Source organism: Ruditapes philippinarum, unplaced genomic scaffold (assembly GCF_026571515.1).
Source record: "Ruditapes philippinarum isolate M1 unplaced genomic scaffold, ASM2657151v2 ctg10952_1_1_1_1, whole genome shotgun sequence".
In the NCBI taxonomy this organism is placed as follows: Eukaryota; Metazoa; Mollusca; class Bivalvia; order Venerida; family Veneridae; genus Ruditapes; species Ruditapes philippinarum.
Genome location: NW_026864597.1, coordinates 1 through 18,368, shown reverse-complemented (window position 1 = coordinate 18,368; position 18,368 = coordinate 1). Strand labels below are relative to the sequence as shown.

At 31.5% G+C, this 18,368-nt stretch overlaps 1 protein-coding gene across 1 annotated transcript; it reads left to right on the top strand.

Moving 5' to 3' along the window:
• The first annotated feature begins 2,215 nt into the window (after positions 1-2,215).
• LOC132726229 (uncharacterized) lies at positions 2,216-4,423 on the top strand. The gene is made up of 3 exons (XM_060711505.1): positions 2,216-2,512; positions 2,944-3,089; positions 3,341-4,423. The coding sequence occupies exons 1-3, from the start codon at positions 2,223-2,225 to the stop codon at positions 3,628-3,630; spliced, it is 726 nt and encodes a 241-aa protein (XP_060567488.1). The 5' UTR covers positions 2,216-2,222; the 3' UTR covers positions 3,631-4,423.
• The last annotated feature ends 13,945 nt before the right edge of the window (positions 4,424-18,368 follow it).

Sequence of the window (18,368 nt, the reverse complement as noted above, 5' to 3'; positions counted from 1 at the left end):
AGTGACCTCTGCTTTTGACTTAAGTTGTAAACAAGAAATGTTGTTGGACGTTATTAGCATGCCTAGCACATAATTTAAATAGTTTATCCAATATACAGACTGCAATGAAAATACAACTGCGTCGTATCATATTTTATTTTCAACTGCGTCGTATCATTTCGTAAAAACCATTATTATCTTGGAAAATAAACATCTCTTTTTAATGAAATTTTAGTAAATGGTGCAAAATTATGCTTTGAAGTTTATGGTGAACTCTGAAACAAATATGTAATTAATTTGAAGGAAAAAACGATAGATAATGCAATATGAACTGCGTCGTATCCACACATTTTCATAAAAAGTCTGCTCCGCTTCGAGTTGCAAGTTCGCTATAACTTTTGTTTTACAAAATAGTTGTGCAAGCAACATATACCGAACGAAGCGGAAAATAGTGTAGCGTGTTAATACATATATCTGGTTTTCAATCATTTCCAACAAAAAGAGTTATAAACAAAAACATACATTTCTCGTCCCAAGATGGCGGCGTTTGTTTACATTTTGTAGGATACGACGCAGTTTTGATTCCCAGCCCTGATTAATGCCATTTAAATCAGGAAGATAAAAACCTTTGAGCGTGAAGTTAAATCAATCAAGTTAAAATCAAGTATTCTTTAACTTCAAATATATAACTCATGACGTTGAAATGGTGAATCGAAGAAATAAAGTTTTGAAGTAACTTGGTTGTCATTGTGAATTCATGCATTCATTATGTAGAAAAAGAGAATTCATGAAGTTCACTTCGTGAATTTGTGAAGTTTAATTGATGAACAATGAGGTAATAATGTTCCTACGAGTCTTACGTATTAACTTGTTCACTTAATGTAGTTCAAAACCTTTTGATTGAAAAAAAAAAACCTTAAAGATATCGATATGCTTGTATTTGTTTTGATATAGAGCCGTTTTTGGATTTATCTGTCACAGTTTAAAAGATGCACTTTGGTTAATTCATTTTAGATTAATTTTATCTGTAAGTAGAAATTGGTTTATTTGTAAAATGTTTGAAGTAAATATTATTCAATTACTATACATTAACGTATTTCAATATTAAGAAATAGATTTCACTGTGAAAAACATTACAAAATGTATGATAATATAAATGAAAGATATATAAAATAAGATATTTAACATACCCCCACAAATGGGGTTAAGTGGGCATTTTAGGTGTGAGCTCGTCGGGCTGTCTGTCTGTCTGCCTGTCAGTCAGTCCACATTGTTGTTTCCAGATAATAACTCCTAAATGAGGCAATAGATTATAATGATTTGCACACATCGAAAACCGTCATTAAAATTAGCTTTAGATTTCAGATTTTTCGAAAAGTAATGGTTCTTCCATTCTGTTTTATTTGTTTATTTTATTTATTAATTTTTATTTTGTTTTAACAAGAAATAAAATATTACACTGATGGGGGATATGACTTCCCAGCAAAGGGACTTCTGAACAAAGAAATTGCCCTTGCGTTGCCTCATGTTTGTACATTTTCAAAAGTTATCTGAATCTTTAGCTTTTTGTATGTATGTATTAAGCATTAATTAAAAACATTGACAGTCTTTGGTCTTTGACAGTTTTCGTTTACCTTTAATCACGACCTGTATAATATTTCATTTATTTTAAAAGACGATTAAAAGACCAGTGTATATAAGAACAAATTAAAGTGTATATGCATCACACAAATTTGAATATTACAAAAACTAAAATAAATATAATAGACTTTGAATCTTATCAATTATTTTCCTGAGTCATAAAGGTTGAAAAATAGATTTTTTGTTGACATAAAGACATTAAAAACACTATATAACGTGAGTGTTGTATCTTCTGATGCTGATATAACGACGTCAACGGCATGGACGAGTGGTAAACGCGTCAAACTTGTAATCTAAAGTAAATTCCAACCCGTCGTTTCCACTGGCAAGAAGCTTTACACTCATTGCACAGTATTGGTTGGTTGAATATTAACTCTGAGATTTTGCGTAAAAGTTAATAGCGTCCTACCCTACACAATCGAACTAAGAGTATTCTGTAAAATCTAATATCAATTTTTAAAAGTTTATAAGCGGATTTTGTAGGCTCGGTGCATAAAACTACAAAACAATTGTTTTATATAATTATGTTGCATTTTTAATTGTTTGGCATGAATAATATCAACTTATCAGTATGTGTTTTTGATTGTTTTATTACAGACTACATGACCCTCTGCATCGTATTGCTGGAAAGTACGGTGGTGTCAAATAAAAGACAGTATCTGTTTGTTGAAGTTGTTGTCGATTCAAAAAACTGTACCAACAATGCCACCCGTTGGCAGACACAGCAAGACATCGTGTTCGAGATTTTGCAAAAACACACAGAACTTGGTTTATCCATGTCGGGGAGATACTGTGGTTGTAAAATTTCAAATTTGAAACAGGTTAATTGTACAACTGGAAGTAACAATACCATGAAGGCTGTTGAAATGCTTATGTATGACAGTAAAACTGGGTAAGTACATGTATACATTCAAATTATAACTCTAATCCATTGTATCAAACTCAAGTTCGTAACATTTACGCTTACAACATGTATGTCGTACCATATTTTACATTTCAAGATTTCTTTTATTCAATTTTGGAACATTATAATTAATTTGCCTTGACTTGATCAACAATAAGGTGCCATTTAAAATTGTTTGTTGTAAAGGGTACTAGATCTATCTAAAAGTGACAGACACTATAGTTATTACGTTGTTTATTAAGTTCGAAATGTAACGCAGTCATTAACATATATCCCTTTTTTAATACTTATTAAAATATATTAGAAAATAAATCTAGAAAACTCATCTCTGAAATTATTATGTGAACATTTGCCAAATGATTTCCATCGTCTTATTGATGTAAAATCTTAAACAAAGCTTTCATCATTAATTTAAACAGGTCAATCAATGCCAATAATAGCACAGTGTTGAGTTTAGAAAAGGAGCTGAAAAACGTAACGACTGGCATGATAGCAAGTATAAAGGCTACAATTCAGCCATTCTATATCTGCTCAAATTTGGAAATCATTAATGACACTGATACGAGTAAGTTTATCTATCTAACGATTATATCGGCGATTCATTTGTTATTCTTGTATCTATTGTAATTTGAACAGAAGTTAGACTTGTATGCCTGCTATATTCTGTTTACTTTAGCAAATATGACTACTTGATGAATTTCTAAAAAAAAGTAATATTTCAATTAAAATTCGTTATATTGGTTAATATGATTATTTGCTTGTAAATTAACTGTACATCACGATCATTAGTTAACCGCTACGTGTATTTCATTGCAGGATACACATCATGCATTGCCAATTCACATAGACTTTTTACCAACACCGTAAATCAACCCAATAAATCACAGACGGACTCCGGGCCAAGTATTGGTACCATTGTTGGAGCAGCTGTTGGTGCTTTTTCTGCCCTCGGGCTAATTGCAGCGTCAGCATGGTATGTCGTTAGACATTTGAAGAATAACCAAATTGAGGATGAGGGGTCTAGCAGTGACATTAATCCTATAGTTAGTGGCTTGCCTGATTTAGGAGTGGCGACAAATTCAGTGGCACCGGCAGGAACCTGTTGATCCCAAGTGGTATACAAAATCCAAAATAATAGAAAAACATTATTTTTTATGTTCTTGATTCTTAACCTTCTGTTGTTGTTGTTGTTGTTTGTTACCTTTCAAAAAGAAAAATAGATAACACATCAGTTTGTTTACGAGATGTCGGTGAAAAAATAATAATTTGATTTCAGTAGGAATGTTTTTAGAAGGAAGCAATCAATTACTTTAAAGCCTGACGTTTTACAGTACAATGACGTTTGAAAAAAATAAATGTCAAAATTAAGACCACACGTGAGCCTTTGGTCGTCACAGTATTCTCTAAAGGATTTGAAAAATCTCTGTTTATTTTTGTTATTGTAATACATGTACCTTTTGAAATTCCACGTGAAACTTAAAAAAGAAACAAAGCGTGTTTCTTGTTCTCTTTTACTGTTATGTTTTTGAAAGTTAATATTGCTTTTTCCACCAAGATTTGTTTCCTTTTATCATACTTAATATTAAAGTGTAGAAAGCTATATATTTGCCGTCTCTGAATGATAAATTGAGATAAAATGTAAACAGCATACTTAAAATGAGAGAAAAGTGTCAGCATATTTTATTGAAATCGAGTGGGGCATTATGCAAAAATAACACCAAAGCTTTTAAAAATAGCAGCGCATTTTTGCGACAAATTATTCTATTCACGTACGTTATCTATATTAAATAACTTAGACAGTCTATGTTACTCATTTCTTTAGAAACAACCTAAATATTAGAAAACAATTTATCTTTTCGGTTTTTTTTATTTTCTTATTTAGAACATTTCATATGATAAAGCTTTACATCTTTGATTATAATAATTACATGTACATTTTGTCTTTATTTTATTTTTTAAAGAAAAGGTTGATCAATCAATTATTAAAGTTGTTCATTACTTGTTGTTGATTTCCTATCTGTAAAATGTGGTTTTAATTTATTGCTGTTGTTACTTATGCTGTTTGTAATTATTATTGAACAATGTAATTGCATAGTTAAATAATACGATATATTTGTTTCGATGTTATATTTTTATCAACTGCAACATTTTTATTGTCGTTTTTACATTTATATCATTTGAAATTTGATTGGAAACTTTCCAATCATTAATCCAGATAGAACGAATGTTTATCGTTCTGAAAGGTGACTGGTGTATGTTACATGTACAATATATCATCTATAAACAGGGTTCTTACGGTCAGGGAAAAGTCAGGGAATAATTTTTTTTTTCAAGGTCAGGGAAAAGTCAGGGAATTTTTAAATTGGTCAGGGAAATATGAAAAATAAGCAAAAGTCAGGGAAAAGTCAGGGAATTTTGTAAGAGAAGAATATTGGTCAAACTTTAGGAAGCAAAAGCAGAAAGGCTATGGCAGTTTCTTTTATTATTTTAGGTATCTTTATATTTTTTATTATTATGAGCATCTTTTTTATTCTTGTAAATATATTACTCCAAAAAATATGCTTATGTCTGAAAATCTTTTGACATTTAAAGAAACTTAATAGTGAAGTAAAAAATCTTCTAAAAACGGTGAGTCCAAATTTATCAAAACTTGGCAGGATTGTTCCTTTGATAAAGGGCTTCCAAATTTGTTAAAAGAATTTGATTCTGTGCAAGAATCTAGTTGTCATGGCAACCAAGAGTAAGTAAATATAAGTAAATAAGATTTAGAAAAATCTTCTAAAGACCTACAAGGCCTAGGGCTTAAATAATTGCAAGATGCATCGTCTATTGGACCTCTGAACAATTGACCCTTTCTTGGGGTCATTGATTTTCATTTTGCACATATAGTAAAAACTTAAAATAGCTCACTGTCTGAATGTACAAGGCTTATATCTTTGATATTTGGTATATAATATCATCTTCAGGTCCTCTATCAAAGTTGCTCAAATTTTGCCCATTCAAAATTGGGCACCCAAGGGGTCATAGGTTTTCCTTATATGTTTATACATTTACAATTTTGTTTTTTAATTTCTTCTCAGAATTAACAAAGACTATATGTTGTACTAGCATGAAAATTTGTGTAATAGACCCATACCAAGATTGTTAAAATTATAGCCCAGTGGTCGAAATTGGCTGATTCATTGATTTTCATTATTTACATATAGTAAAAAATTAAAAATTCTTTTTTTAAATTTAACTATCTAAGAAATAGGTAATGCTTAAATTTAAGAAAAAAATGTAACTGTATTTCAAAGTTTAAAATAGGAATGTAATACAGTAAACACCTATCAATTATTGCACTTTATATGGCCTTTGCATCTTAACATTAGACACATCTGCACATTTATTTTCATGTGTCATGCTGAAATATCACCTTGACCCCGAAATTCAATAGACACAACTGCATTATGGCAACGTTCAATTGTATAAAACAAAAAAAATCTACTTCCTTCTGTTATATTGATGCAGTGACATAGCAATTTTTTTTACAAATGCATTTCTTTGATATTTTGGCCCCTCCCCATTCAAAGCAGTGTTATAGATGGAGGATTGTCTAAAATAGGCAAGCATATATTTTACTTGAATAAATGTTAGTAATCAATTAAAAACTTTCGTTTTAACAAGAAACAATAAGACAGGTAATGAAGTGGCTACTTGAAAAAGCAATCTGTAGGCAAAGCTAATAATACTATTATATAGTAGAAATTATACAAAACTATCTATGGTATTTAGTATCTCAAAGTTTTGATTACACTGCTTTAAAAGTTTGAGAATGAAACATATTTGCGCATGACATATGTCATCAAATAATTTTCATTTTGGATAAATGTACTCCTATGTAATGTGCTAATTCAAAGTAAACTACACAAGTAGCTAATGACAATTGTTGCTTATATTAATTAACATGTATACCGTATTTGAAATAATTTAAAATGAAGAAAGGGAGGAAAGAGGTTGGCCAATAATAATAGAGAAGAGGAGGCCAGCATATAAAAAAAATATGTTTAATGCTCTAAAGATTATGAAAACTTGATGTTGTTATTAGTCAGGGAAAAATGGTCTTGGTCAGGGAAAAGTCATGGAAAAGTCATGGATAAAGGTTTGTAATAAAATATTCCTCTAAAATTAGCCATAAAACATGGTTATTTCCGAATAAAAAGAGTAAACAAGAACCAAGAAGTAATTCGTTGAAAAGGTCTGTCATTAAAGGGTATATTATTCCCAAAGAATGCTGATATTTTTATTTTTCAGATTTTATTTTTTTTTATGTACTTTAACAATTTCCAAAGGTTACACATTGGCCAATTACTTTAACCATCTTTTTTATTCATTTAACTTTTCGACGGTAACTTGTACTTTCCAGTGCTGTCCATTAACAGGCTCAATTAAACCGAGCCTGCAACATTCTTTAACTTTGCCTTGTTGGGCTTTCTTTAGGGATTCTGCTTTTTTTCTAATTCTATTTGTGATTAAGTATTCTGTATAGAATCAAAACTATTACATCATTTTTTTACATTCTGCAACCTTTAATAACAAATTATTACACATTAAGCGCTAGTTTCGTCATGTAACAAGCATCTAAGTAATAGAAAGAGCATCGAAACACGAGGCTATCTGATTTGAACGAGGGTACTTGCCGAGTGTGTTGGTGTTCTTTTTCCGTGGTATCATAGTCAAACATGAAAACACGTTCCCTGTTGTCACAATATGAAACCCCATAAAAAGTAGCCAATGAACGAGCATCTGAATATGATATTTCTATGGCTATTCCTTTCTCTGTCGTCACAATATGTAATCCCCAGAGAAATTGAACCAATCAATGGACATGCTTTTGAGTGTGGGTAACTGATACCTGCACTCCAGTTAACCAAATGTGCATGTATAATGTATACGGTTGAACTCTGACACATTTTCAACAGAAAGGTTCTCAAACTAAGGTTCCGATCATAACCATCACATTTGCGTTATGGAATTTATGTTTGCTGCCTTCTTTAAAGAAGTAAAAAATATGCATGTATTCGTTTCTGAAGAATTATTGTGTTTACAAACATGCAGGAAATCGACTAAAAAATATACGAGTACATTTGGACTGTACTGAAAAATGTGGCGTTTTATATTATGTAAATAGAATTATACATATTTATGACAAATGAATGTAATGACCAAACGCAGTAGTTACAGGACTAACGTTTAGTGTCAAAGCACACTTAATGGAGCTTCTACTACCGAGATAAAAGAGTTGATGTCGTTGCTGCTGATTGTTGTTGATTTCTTTATTTTTTTATTTATTTAGTTATTTATTTATCTATCTATCTATCTATTCATTCACTTATAATTTATTTATTTATTCTCATTTATTTATTTATCTATCTATTTATTTGTTATTTATTTATTTAAAGGTCTGTTGAAAAAGTGTGATTTTATAAACAAGAAACACTTTTAAAAGATAACCGACGGAGTAAATTCAGTATTTAAGAAATTTACATAACTGAACATATACATCTGAGAATGTTACTGTCAGACATTATCATTCATTTTAATGCTGCTCAAGTCGGTGCTGAGGGATGTAAACGGTAGCTTGAACTTACAAATACCGTCCATATTATTTACACAGGAGTTTGAAACCTTTTAATTTTGCTTTTTTTATTGTTCTTCATGTCATTGGTGCGATACGATGTAATGAGCGACATATCAAAAATAACATACAGTGTATGTATGAAATCTTCAGACCTTTAGATGAGTATTCAATAAATCAAATGAAAACATTTTAGGTTCGTATAAGAACTAAAAATGAGGAATCGTACTTCAGTTTAGTAATGTTATTGTAAATTGTGTCTAAAGAATTGACATGTTTCGGAAATAAGGGTAATGGTGATATGTGCATATATTAAAAAAGGTATTATTGTAATTATTTCTACTTTTCTATACTTTCATCTTCGTTTGCAATGAAAACTATGATACCAAGCAACTGTTGCATGTAGAACTCCAATGTCACGCACAAAATCATACATGTGCAACAATATTTGATGAATTATTCACAACACTCTTTCTTATTGATATCAACCACCCATATTTTCACGAGGGGCATAATTAATTTCAAATTTATTTCATATCATATTTCTAATTACAATATACCTCGAAGTCAGTTTCGGTAGCGCAAATATCTTTGAGGCATTATTTCTATTATGGCAGAATTGATACTTAATCATCAGATACAATACAAAAGAAGTGACGACGTGCTTTGAACTGTATATGCTTACGGTGTCTAATTATGAAGTGGTAGAGGCTATAATTACAATGTACTACTCTCAGATAGTTTGTAAGATATGCATGAGTACATTGTATGTATCAAAACTAATTGGTTTTATTATTAAAATGGAGTTAACATAACTATTTCAGCTTGCAGATTACCTTATTTATACGGTATGTATAAAACCACACCTATTGTACGGCAAATGTTGTTTTTCTTCTTTTTATATGCCCGAAAGAATTTCGGACATATTATGTTTATACCCCCTGGCGTCCCGTCCGTCTGTCCTTCCGCGTCCCGTCCGTCCGTTAGCAATTTTTTTTTCCGGAGCATAACTTAATTTTCCTTTGGCCCACGAATTTCAAAGCTTCATTAGGATGCATGTCCCATATTGGGTAGAAGGACCCCCCTATTTTTTTTGGGGTCATGAAGGTTTAAAGGTCAAGGTCACCTATGACCTTAAAAACTGAATACAGTTTTTCCGGAGCATGAACTTAAGTTCCCATTTGGCCTACAGTGTTCAAATTTCATAGGATGATATCCATATTGGGGTAGAAGATCCCTATTGATTTTGGGGCCCTCACAAGATCAAAAGGTCAAGGTCACTATGACCTTAAAAACTGAAAACAGTTTCCGGAGCATAACTTAAGTTCCATTTGGCCTACAGTGTTCAAACTTCATAGGAATGATTGTCCATATTCGGTAGAAGACCCCTATTGATTTTTAGGGTCACAAGGTCAAAGGTCAAGGTCACCATGACCTTAAAATGAAAAACAGTTTTCCGGAGCATAACTTAAGTTCCATTTGGCCCACAGTGTTTCAAACTTCATAGGATGATTGTCCATATTGGGTAGAAGACCCTATTGATTTTGGGGTCACAAGTCAAAGGTCAAGGTCACTATTACTTAGAAATTGAAAACAGTTTCTTTGAGCATAACTTAAGTTCCATTTAGCCCACAATATTCAAACTTCATAGGATGATTGTCCATATTGGTAGAATACCCCTATTGATTTTAGGGTCACAAGGTCAAGGTCACTATTACCTTAAAACTGAAAACAGTTTTCGGATTATAACTTAAGTATCATTTGGCCTACTGTGTTTAAAAACTTCATAGTATGAATTGTCCAAAATTGGGTAGAAGGCCCCCTTAATTTTTTTGGGTAAAAAGGTAAAAGTCAAAGTCATTTTTACCTTAAAAATTAAAAAACAGTTTCTGGGGAAAAAACTTAAAGTTCTTTTTGGGAACAAAAATTTATTGAAATTTTAAAAGGAGGATTGTTTTTTTAAAGAAAGGTAATACTTTTTTTACTCCAGTTTTACAAGTTATCTTTACAAAAAATTTCACTTGGGCAAAAAATGCCCCGCCTACGGGCTTTGTTTTTTTTAAATAGATCTTCATTTTAAAATCAGTTATAATGGTTTTAGGGCCAAAATTTAAAATTTTAAAATACAGCCCATTAAGAGGGGGGAATGTTATTTTATAAAAGGGCAAAACTAAAGGCATTTTTTTTGCAAAAATTTTAGATAGGTTACACTCAGACAAAAAAGGGAAAAAAAACCGGAGCAAACAAAATTAAGCAAAAGGTGAAAGATGTTCCCTTTTCTTAAAATTAAAATTTTTTTGATTTATTTATAAAAAGCAAAATAAAAAAAAAATTAACCCTGATCAGACTTTCTATCAATTAGTTTATGATTTTTTTCTTAATTTGAAACTTTTTTAAATTTATGCTTAAATGAATGTACAAAACCCAAGAGAAAATTTCCCCTGGGTTAAATTTTTTAATTAATATTTTTTTAATTTTCTTTTTTAATTTCCTTTTTAAATATTAATTTCTATTTTTTTCCCTTTTGTTAAATTTAAAAATTGACGTCCCTTTTGGTTTTTTTGTTCTTTTCCCGTGTTCCCTGGCCGGGTTTCCCGCGTCCTGTTTGACTCCTTGCAGGGTTCTGTGGGTTCGTTAAAAATTCCCGCCTTCCCTTGAAATTTTGTTTTTAATATTTTGTCGTTAGTTACAAATGCTGAAAATTTTCCCAAATTGGGAAATTTTTTATTTTAAAAGACAAAATTTTTTTCTTAAAAAAAATTATGTTTTAAATCATAAATTTTTTTTTGGGGGTTTGTTTATTTGCATTAAAATATGTTTTGAAATTGTTTTAACTTAAAGGAATTTTTATAAGAGTTTTTGTTTTTTTTTGGAAAAAATTAAATTTTTTTGGGTTAATTTTAGTTTAACGGGGAAAATTATTTTTTAAAAAAATTTAATGAAATTTTATTTTTTGATGTAAATTTTTACAACAAAATAAACTGAAAAAAGAGAAAAATGGGGGTGACATAAATTTAAACTTTCATTTTAATGTAAAGGGAAAGGAATTTTTTTGGGGTTTCACAATTTTTATTTTTAATCAAGTGATTCCCAAAATCTTTTTTAATCAAAATTCACATTTTTGCATTTAGTTTTTTTTATCGATTTTTCATTTATAAAGTAAAAATGAAAAAAAATTATATAAAAATTTCTTTTAATTTGGGGCCCAACCAAAACGTCTTTTTAAGTTTAAAATTTCGTTCTATTTTATATTAAAGCTTAAAGGAGACATATTTAAATTTTGTTTAAATTAATTAAATTTAAACTTAAAATTGTTTTTCTTTTTTGAAAACCCATTTAACCATGATAATTACATTTTATTTATTTCAATTAAAAATTTTTAAAGTTTAAAAGTTTTGTTTTAAAAATAGGGACAAAGGAAAAGTATTTTTTTAAAAATATTAAAATTAAAAAAAAATGTTAAATTTTTAACGCTTTTATACATGAATGTAAAATTTTTTATAAATTTTAAAAGAAAAATCGCAAACAATACATGCTTTAAAATTTCTCTTAATCTTTAATTTTCCTTTCTTGTAATTTAATTCCCCATCCTTTGGGTCATCGTTTGCGGTATAGTTGTGGGTTTACCAAAAAGACAAAAGTTACGGTTCCCCAAGTTGTTCATATTTTCCCAAAAATTTTCAAATACGTAAAAATTTATATTTTACTATTTTTAAAAAATACCTTTAATTTATTAAAAAATTTCCGCAAAATTTTTTTTGTTTTGAAATTTAAAAATTAATCCAAATTTTTTTTAAAATTTTTAAAGAACCCTACTTATATTTTTAAATATTTTAAAATTCTTTTTCCGATAATAAAACATTTGTCATCTTGTCATCCTGTTTCTAAACTCGCCTGCTATAAATAATGTTGGAGTAAAAAAGCAAAATTTGAGACACTTATGTGACTGAATAATAGTAAAGTCTTTATGAATTGCAAAGGCTCTATATTTGCTTAATGTGCCTTGATGGCAAGACAATGTTAAGATGGAACTGACACATTGCAGACAATTTACTATTTATGCTAAAACTATCTGTTTGTGTGTTACAGTGAAAACAATATGTAATTTATGTATCAAATAACGAATGAAGAATGAAAGAATACCGGACGAAATTAGTTAACCGAATTATAAACACACGTGGCAAGTGGGTTTAATAAAATGTTGTTTCTAACTTTAATGGCAATTTATACCACAGAGATTAAGAAACGAATATCCTTCATTCTTTTTAAAGAGCAAACATGAATTTTATTATGTATAAAATGATTTGAGTACATTTAGGATGCTTTTCACCTGCGGAAACAAGACTGAATGTGGAATTATTTTTCATAAAAGTAGTAAAGTGTAAACACACTAGCATTTTGACTTCCATACTTAAAAACAAAATCACTGTGTTTTTTGCTAACTGTCAAAAAGCATCAGATGGTAGACGGCTCAGGTTATAAGCCAATGAGAAACTTTCTGGAATCTATAACAGGACACACACATTGACAAGCTTTTGAAATATGAAAATAAATTAAAATCAATATGGAGGTAAAATGTGCCTTTAAGATACACAAAATACAGATGGTTTACAAACATAATTGATTATGTTTTACTTTCAATATCAACATAAAAATTATATCAACCAGTCAGATGCTGTCTAATAATGCCGTAATTTATTTTACACACAATGGTTCTGTTACATCTTATATATAATAAAGACATATCTTTTCTGCCTACAAACATATGGTGCCGATACTATTTCAGACAAAAAAAGCGTTTTAAGAGGCGATATCTTCCTATTTTCATCTTTTTGTCTTTTGTTTTCTTTTATTTTTTTCTCATTTTAAGATTTTTTACGAAAGCCTTATAGTGTCAAATGAAATAAAAAATAAAATTGCAAAGGCGTTATAACGCGAATAAAGGCGTAGTAACGCGAATCAAAAGGCGTAATTACGCGAATCAAAAGGCGTAATTACGCGAAAAAAGGCGTAGCAACGCGAATAAAAGCGTTATAACGCGAAACAAAGGCGTTATAACGCGAATAAAGGCGTAGTAACGCGAATCAAAAGGCGTAATAATGCGAATCAAAAGGCGTAATTACGCGAATCAAAAGGCGTAATTACGCAAAAAAAGGCGTAGCAACGCGAATAAAGGCGTTATAACGCGAAACAAAAGCGTTATTACGCGAATAAATGCGTAGTAACGCGAACCAAAAGGCGTAGCAACGCGAATCGAAAGGCGTAGCAACGCGAAAAAAGGCGTAAAACGCGAATAAAGGCGTTATTACGCAAATCAAAAGGCGTAATTGCGCGAAAAAGGCGTAGCAACGCGAATAAAGGCGTTATAACGCGAATCAAAAGGCGTAAGCAACGCGGAATCAAAAGGCGTAATAACGCGAATCAAAAGGCGTAATTACGCGAATCAAGAGGCGTAATTACGCGAAAAGGCGTAGCAACGCGAATAAAGGCGTAGTAACGCGAACCAAAAGGCGTAGCAACGCGAAATCGAAAGGCGTAGCAACGCCGAAAAAAGGCGTAAAAACGCCAATAAAGGCGTTATTACGCAAATCAAAAGGCGTAATTACGCGAAAAAAAGGCCGTAGCAAGCGAATAAAAGGCGTTATAAACGCGAATCAAAAGGCGTAATAACGCGATTAAAAAGGCGTAATAACGCGAATCAAAAGCCCGTAATTACGCGAAAAGGGCGTAGCAACGCGAATAAAGGCGTTATAACGCGAATCAAAAGGCGTAATAACGCGAATCAAAAGGCGTAATAAACGCGAATCAAAAGGCGTAATTACGCGAAAAAGGCGTAGCAACGCGAATAAAGGCGTTATAACGCGAAACAAAGGCGGTTATTAACGCGAATAAAGGCTAGTAACGCGAACCAAAAGGCCGTAATAACGCGAATTGAAAAAGCGTAATAACGCCTTTTATTCGCGTAATAACGCGAAACAAATAGGCGTAATTACGCGAATCAAAAGGCGTACTAACGCGAATAAATGGCGTTTTAACGCGAATCAAAAGGCGTAATAACGCGAACCAAAAGGCGTAATAACGCAAAACAAAGGCGTTATAACGCTAATTTAATACCATATAAATTCAAACAGTGGCCTATTTAATGTATGGAAGGAAGAACAATGTTGATTTAAATGAATTGATCTAGAATGTACGTTTTTATTATATGCCCGAAAAGAATTTCGGGCATATTACGTTATACCCCTGGCGTCCGTACGTGCGTCCCGTCCGTCTATCTGTCCGTCCGTCCGTCCGTAAGCAATTTGGTTTCGGGAGCAATAACTTAAGTTCCATTTGGCCCACAATATTCAAACTTCGTAGGAGGATTGTTATTTGAAGAGGTAATACTTTATAACCTATAGTCACCAAGTCATCTTATATTGGCAAATATTAAAGAGTCTTTATTAGTTTATTGACAATAGTTTGCATAATTACTGTGCAAATGGAATTGAAAAGTTATTGTGTAAATGTTATTGTTATACGAGTTTATATCTTGAGCAATAAATTCAGATCAATATTGGTCTTCCTTTCTCGCAAATTTGAATTAGTATAAATATGGTATTAAATTGGCATTATTAATGTGTTTTAATTTGCGTTATTACGCCTTTTGGTTCGCGTTACTACGCCTTTATTCGCGTTACTTCGCCTTTTTGATTTGCGTTATTACGCCTTTATTCGCGTTATTTACGCCTTTTGATTCGCGTTATTACGCCTTTATTCGCGTTTATTACGCCTTTTTGATTTCGCGTTATAACGCCTTTATTCGCGTTACTACGCCTTTTGAATTCGCGTTATAACGCGAATAAAGGCGTTACTACGCCTTTTGATTCGCGTAATAACGCCTTTATTCGCGTTATTACGCCTTTTGATTCGCGTAATAACGCCTTTATTCGCGTTGCTACGCCTTTATTCGCGTTATTACGCCTTTTGATTCGCGTTGCTACGCCTTTATTCGCGTTCTTACGCCTTTTGATTCGCGTAATAATGCCTTTATTCGCGTTATAACGCCTTTGCATTTTTATTTTTTATTTCATTTGACACTATTAAGCTTTCGTAATTTTTCGTTTAAGTTAATGAAAAAGCTTTGGAAAAAATATATTGAAGCTGTTATAACGTAGAAATAGCGGACAAGTATTTCATTTGTGTTCAAAATAAAGTAAATGGCTTTGTTTGTACATACCATCTTCAAGAAAGATATCAACATAATGTAAAGACAAAGTATTGGAAGGACATGGATAGTGGCTTGCAATTACCACTCTAGTCCATGAACAGGCTCAATCCAAACGACTCTACTTCATCACCAGTTTAAGCGTTTTTGGCTGTTCTGAAGGGATGCCGTATTTCTTTATTAAACATTATTTGCAAATGTTTTGTCGAGTATTGCAATTTCAAAAAATGTAGTAAAACCAAATTCAAAAACGATACCATCATGAAAACACAATTCAAACTATTGTTTTGTGAATATCGATTATTTAGTAGTTATTTACTTGTGCCATTTGTTGTTATTCGAAAGAGAAATTACCTTCAACAAATTGCTTTATCTTTCAATGATTAACCTTTGAAATTATAAGTGAATGAACAGGATTTTGCTTGTATTTATAATGTTTATATGTATATGAGTGCTTCAAGATAGATAATACCTGCTTGAAATTTAGACAAAGAAACAATTATTAAACAACATAATTTTATTTGACAAGTAGTTTTAATTTCTTTAATTTCCCCCGTTGGCAAATTCTTTCGACTACCATTTTTTAAAGCAGTGAATTTAAAGAGAAAAAAAGGGATTTTATTTTATTTTTACGTTATTAAATGAAAGACGGGCCCCTCGTATACTTAAAAACTAAAGGCAATTTTCAAAAAAAGGGCAAGGGCAAATATATATAGTCACGAACATATTAAGCTAAATAACTTTAAAAGCATTGCCTGAACTTCACGGTACGTACACATATTATGACAGTTGCAGACGGGTAGATGTTACTTCCGTTCATTTCGTTACAGGGAACTTAAATCTGCACTTATTGCATAATTACATTCCATTTTTTAACCGAGATTTTTTATGAACAAAAATGTTATTTGTTTTAAATCATTCGTTTTTTTAAAAATACTTTGAATATGGAATTTAAGATGCATTAATATAGTGGCGGCGTGACTGAGTGGTAAACGCGCCGAACTAGTAATCAAAGAGTTGCTGATAGCGTGGGTTCAAACTACGTCAGGGTGGGGGTGGCAAGAATCTTCTTTGCATAGTAAGATCCAGGAACTGATCCAAGAGTGCTTCAATCAACGTATGGCTTCCAACACTATCGGATTAACATTTAATTCCCGATTTTCCAAAAAAATGAAAAAAATAAAGGTTTTACATAATGGGAGAATAAACAAAGGGAAAACGTTTTTGTTAAACATTTTTTTTATTGCATTGTGCAATTTTTGCATAAAATAAAAATATCATTTGAAAAAAACCTGAGATTTTTTTTGGGGAAAGAACGAGGATGATCAAAAAAATTAGGAATTAGGGAAAACCCAATAATGGTTTACTTTTTAATATAAACCCCTCTACCTCAATGCACTTTCCCCCCTTGCTCCAATTTTGTTAACCCTTCAAAATGGATTTTCCATTAAACTACCTCCATAAACCCTTCTTTTGGTTCAAAAACGTTTTCCACAAACTAATTTTATTTTTTCAAAAAAGGGTAAATTCAAGGGTGCCAATTTCTTTTAAAATAGGGGGGTTTAAGAAAAAAATTTTCAAATTTCCCGGCCAGTAGCAGCACCACCGCAATTGGGAATGGTAAGTTTACGAAATTGTCGGGGCGGGAGAGAGCCCCTTTTGAGTGCATTGCCCTCTTTTTACGAGCGTGACAATTTTAGTTGTAGCATATACGTATTTAGGGTACGCCCTTGTTAAAAATATCAATCAATTTTTCCCCGGGATTTATCCAAAAAAAATTAAAAACTATTTCCCCTTGCGGGTTTGGATCCTTTAAATTCTTGGGGGAGGGGGAAGGGTGCTTTCCAAAATGCTTTTTTTATTCTGGATCAAAGAAATGGACCCTTTTTTTCCCACCCTTAGTTCGACCCCGGGTAGTTTAAAATACACCCTTTTAGGGAAAGACAAAAAATTTTTTTAAAAAATGTAAGCCGGGCCCGTTTCGGGTTTCCGTCTTAACTGTTGGGGACCCATCTGGCGGAAATTTTTGCCCAAATGTCTTTAGACTTTAAATCAGAATTGCATTAAACTAAACCCAAAAGTTATAAAAACTTCCCTTTTGAAAATGTTCGCGGGTTTTCCCCTTTCCCGTACATGCCCAGTCAAAAACGTTTTGGGCCAAAATTTTTAATCTTGAGGGCCTTTTTTGGGCTCCCAATGTCGGTCATAAATTTTCCAATGCTTTCCCTTTCCCCCTCTCAATTTTTTTAAAGTACCCAGTTTCCCAAATATTTTATGGAAAGGCGGAACCCCTTCCCCATTTTTCCATTTTCCCATTTTTCATTGTTCCATGAAATTCTTTTTTTAAAAAGGGGGTTTATTTTAAGACGGTTTTAAATTTCAAAAAATCTCCAGGGCCCTAAATGAAAAACCCCTCTATTGATAAAAGGGTTTTGAGGGTTGTTTAATCTGTTTTTAAAAACCCCGGGGAAACTCGGTCGTAATTTTAATAAAAATACTAGGAGTATCGGGGTGTAAATGTCGGTTGTAGTGGCTTTTAAATTAAGTATATCGCGTGCCGAGAAATTTTTTAATTTCATTACTCTGTGTTCTTAAAACAAATGTATTGCTGCTTTTGCTTTTGCATTTGTCTGTTTATTGCGCTCAATAATATTTAGGAAAAGTCAAAACTGGTAACAGGATATAGTGTCATGAAAATGCAATTATTAATTATAATCAAACTATAGAGACGGCGAAAAATAATGATTCTTTTTAGAATATTGGGTATTAATATTTTTCAACTGCTTTTTTTTCTTTTTGGTATGGCAATAAATTACTTCATTAATAACACTGGAATTTATAAATATAAAAAGTATAATTTGGTCTTCAAGTTTTAAAGACAAAGAAGCACGTGATCAAGACACTTCTTCCCCAAAACAGTAAATAATTAAAGTTTGGTTTCAGCAAACATTTTAGGTTTTATCATTGCTAAAGAATATAATTTTCATTTTGTCCCATTATACAGGCAGTTATTAATGATT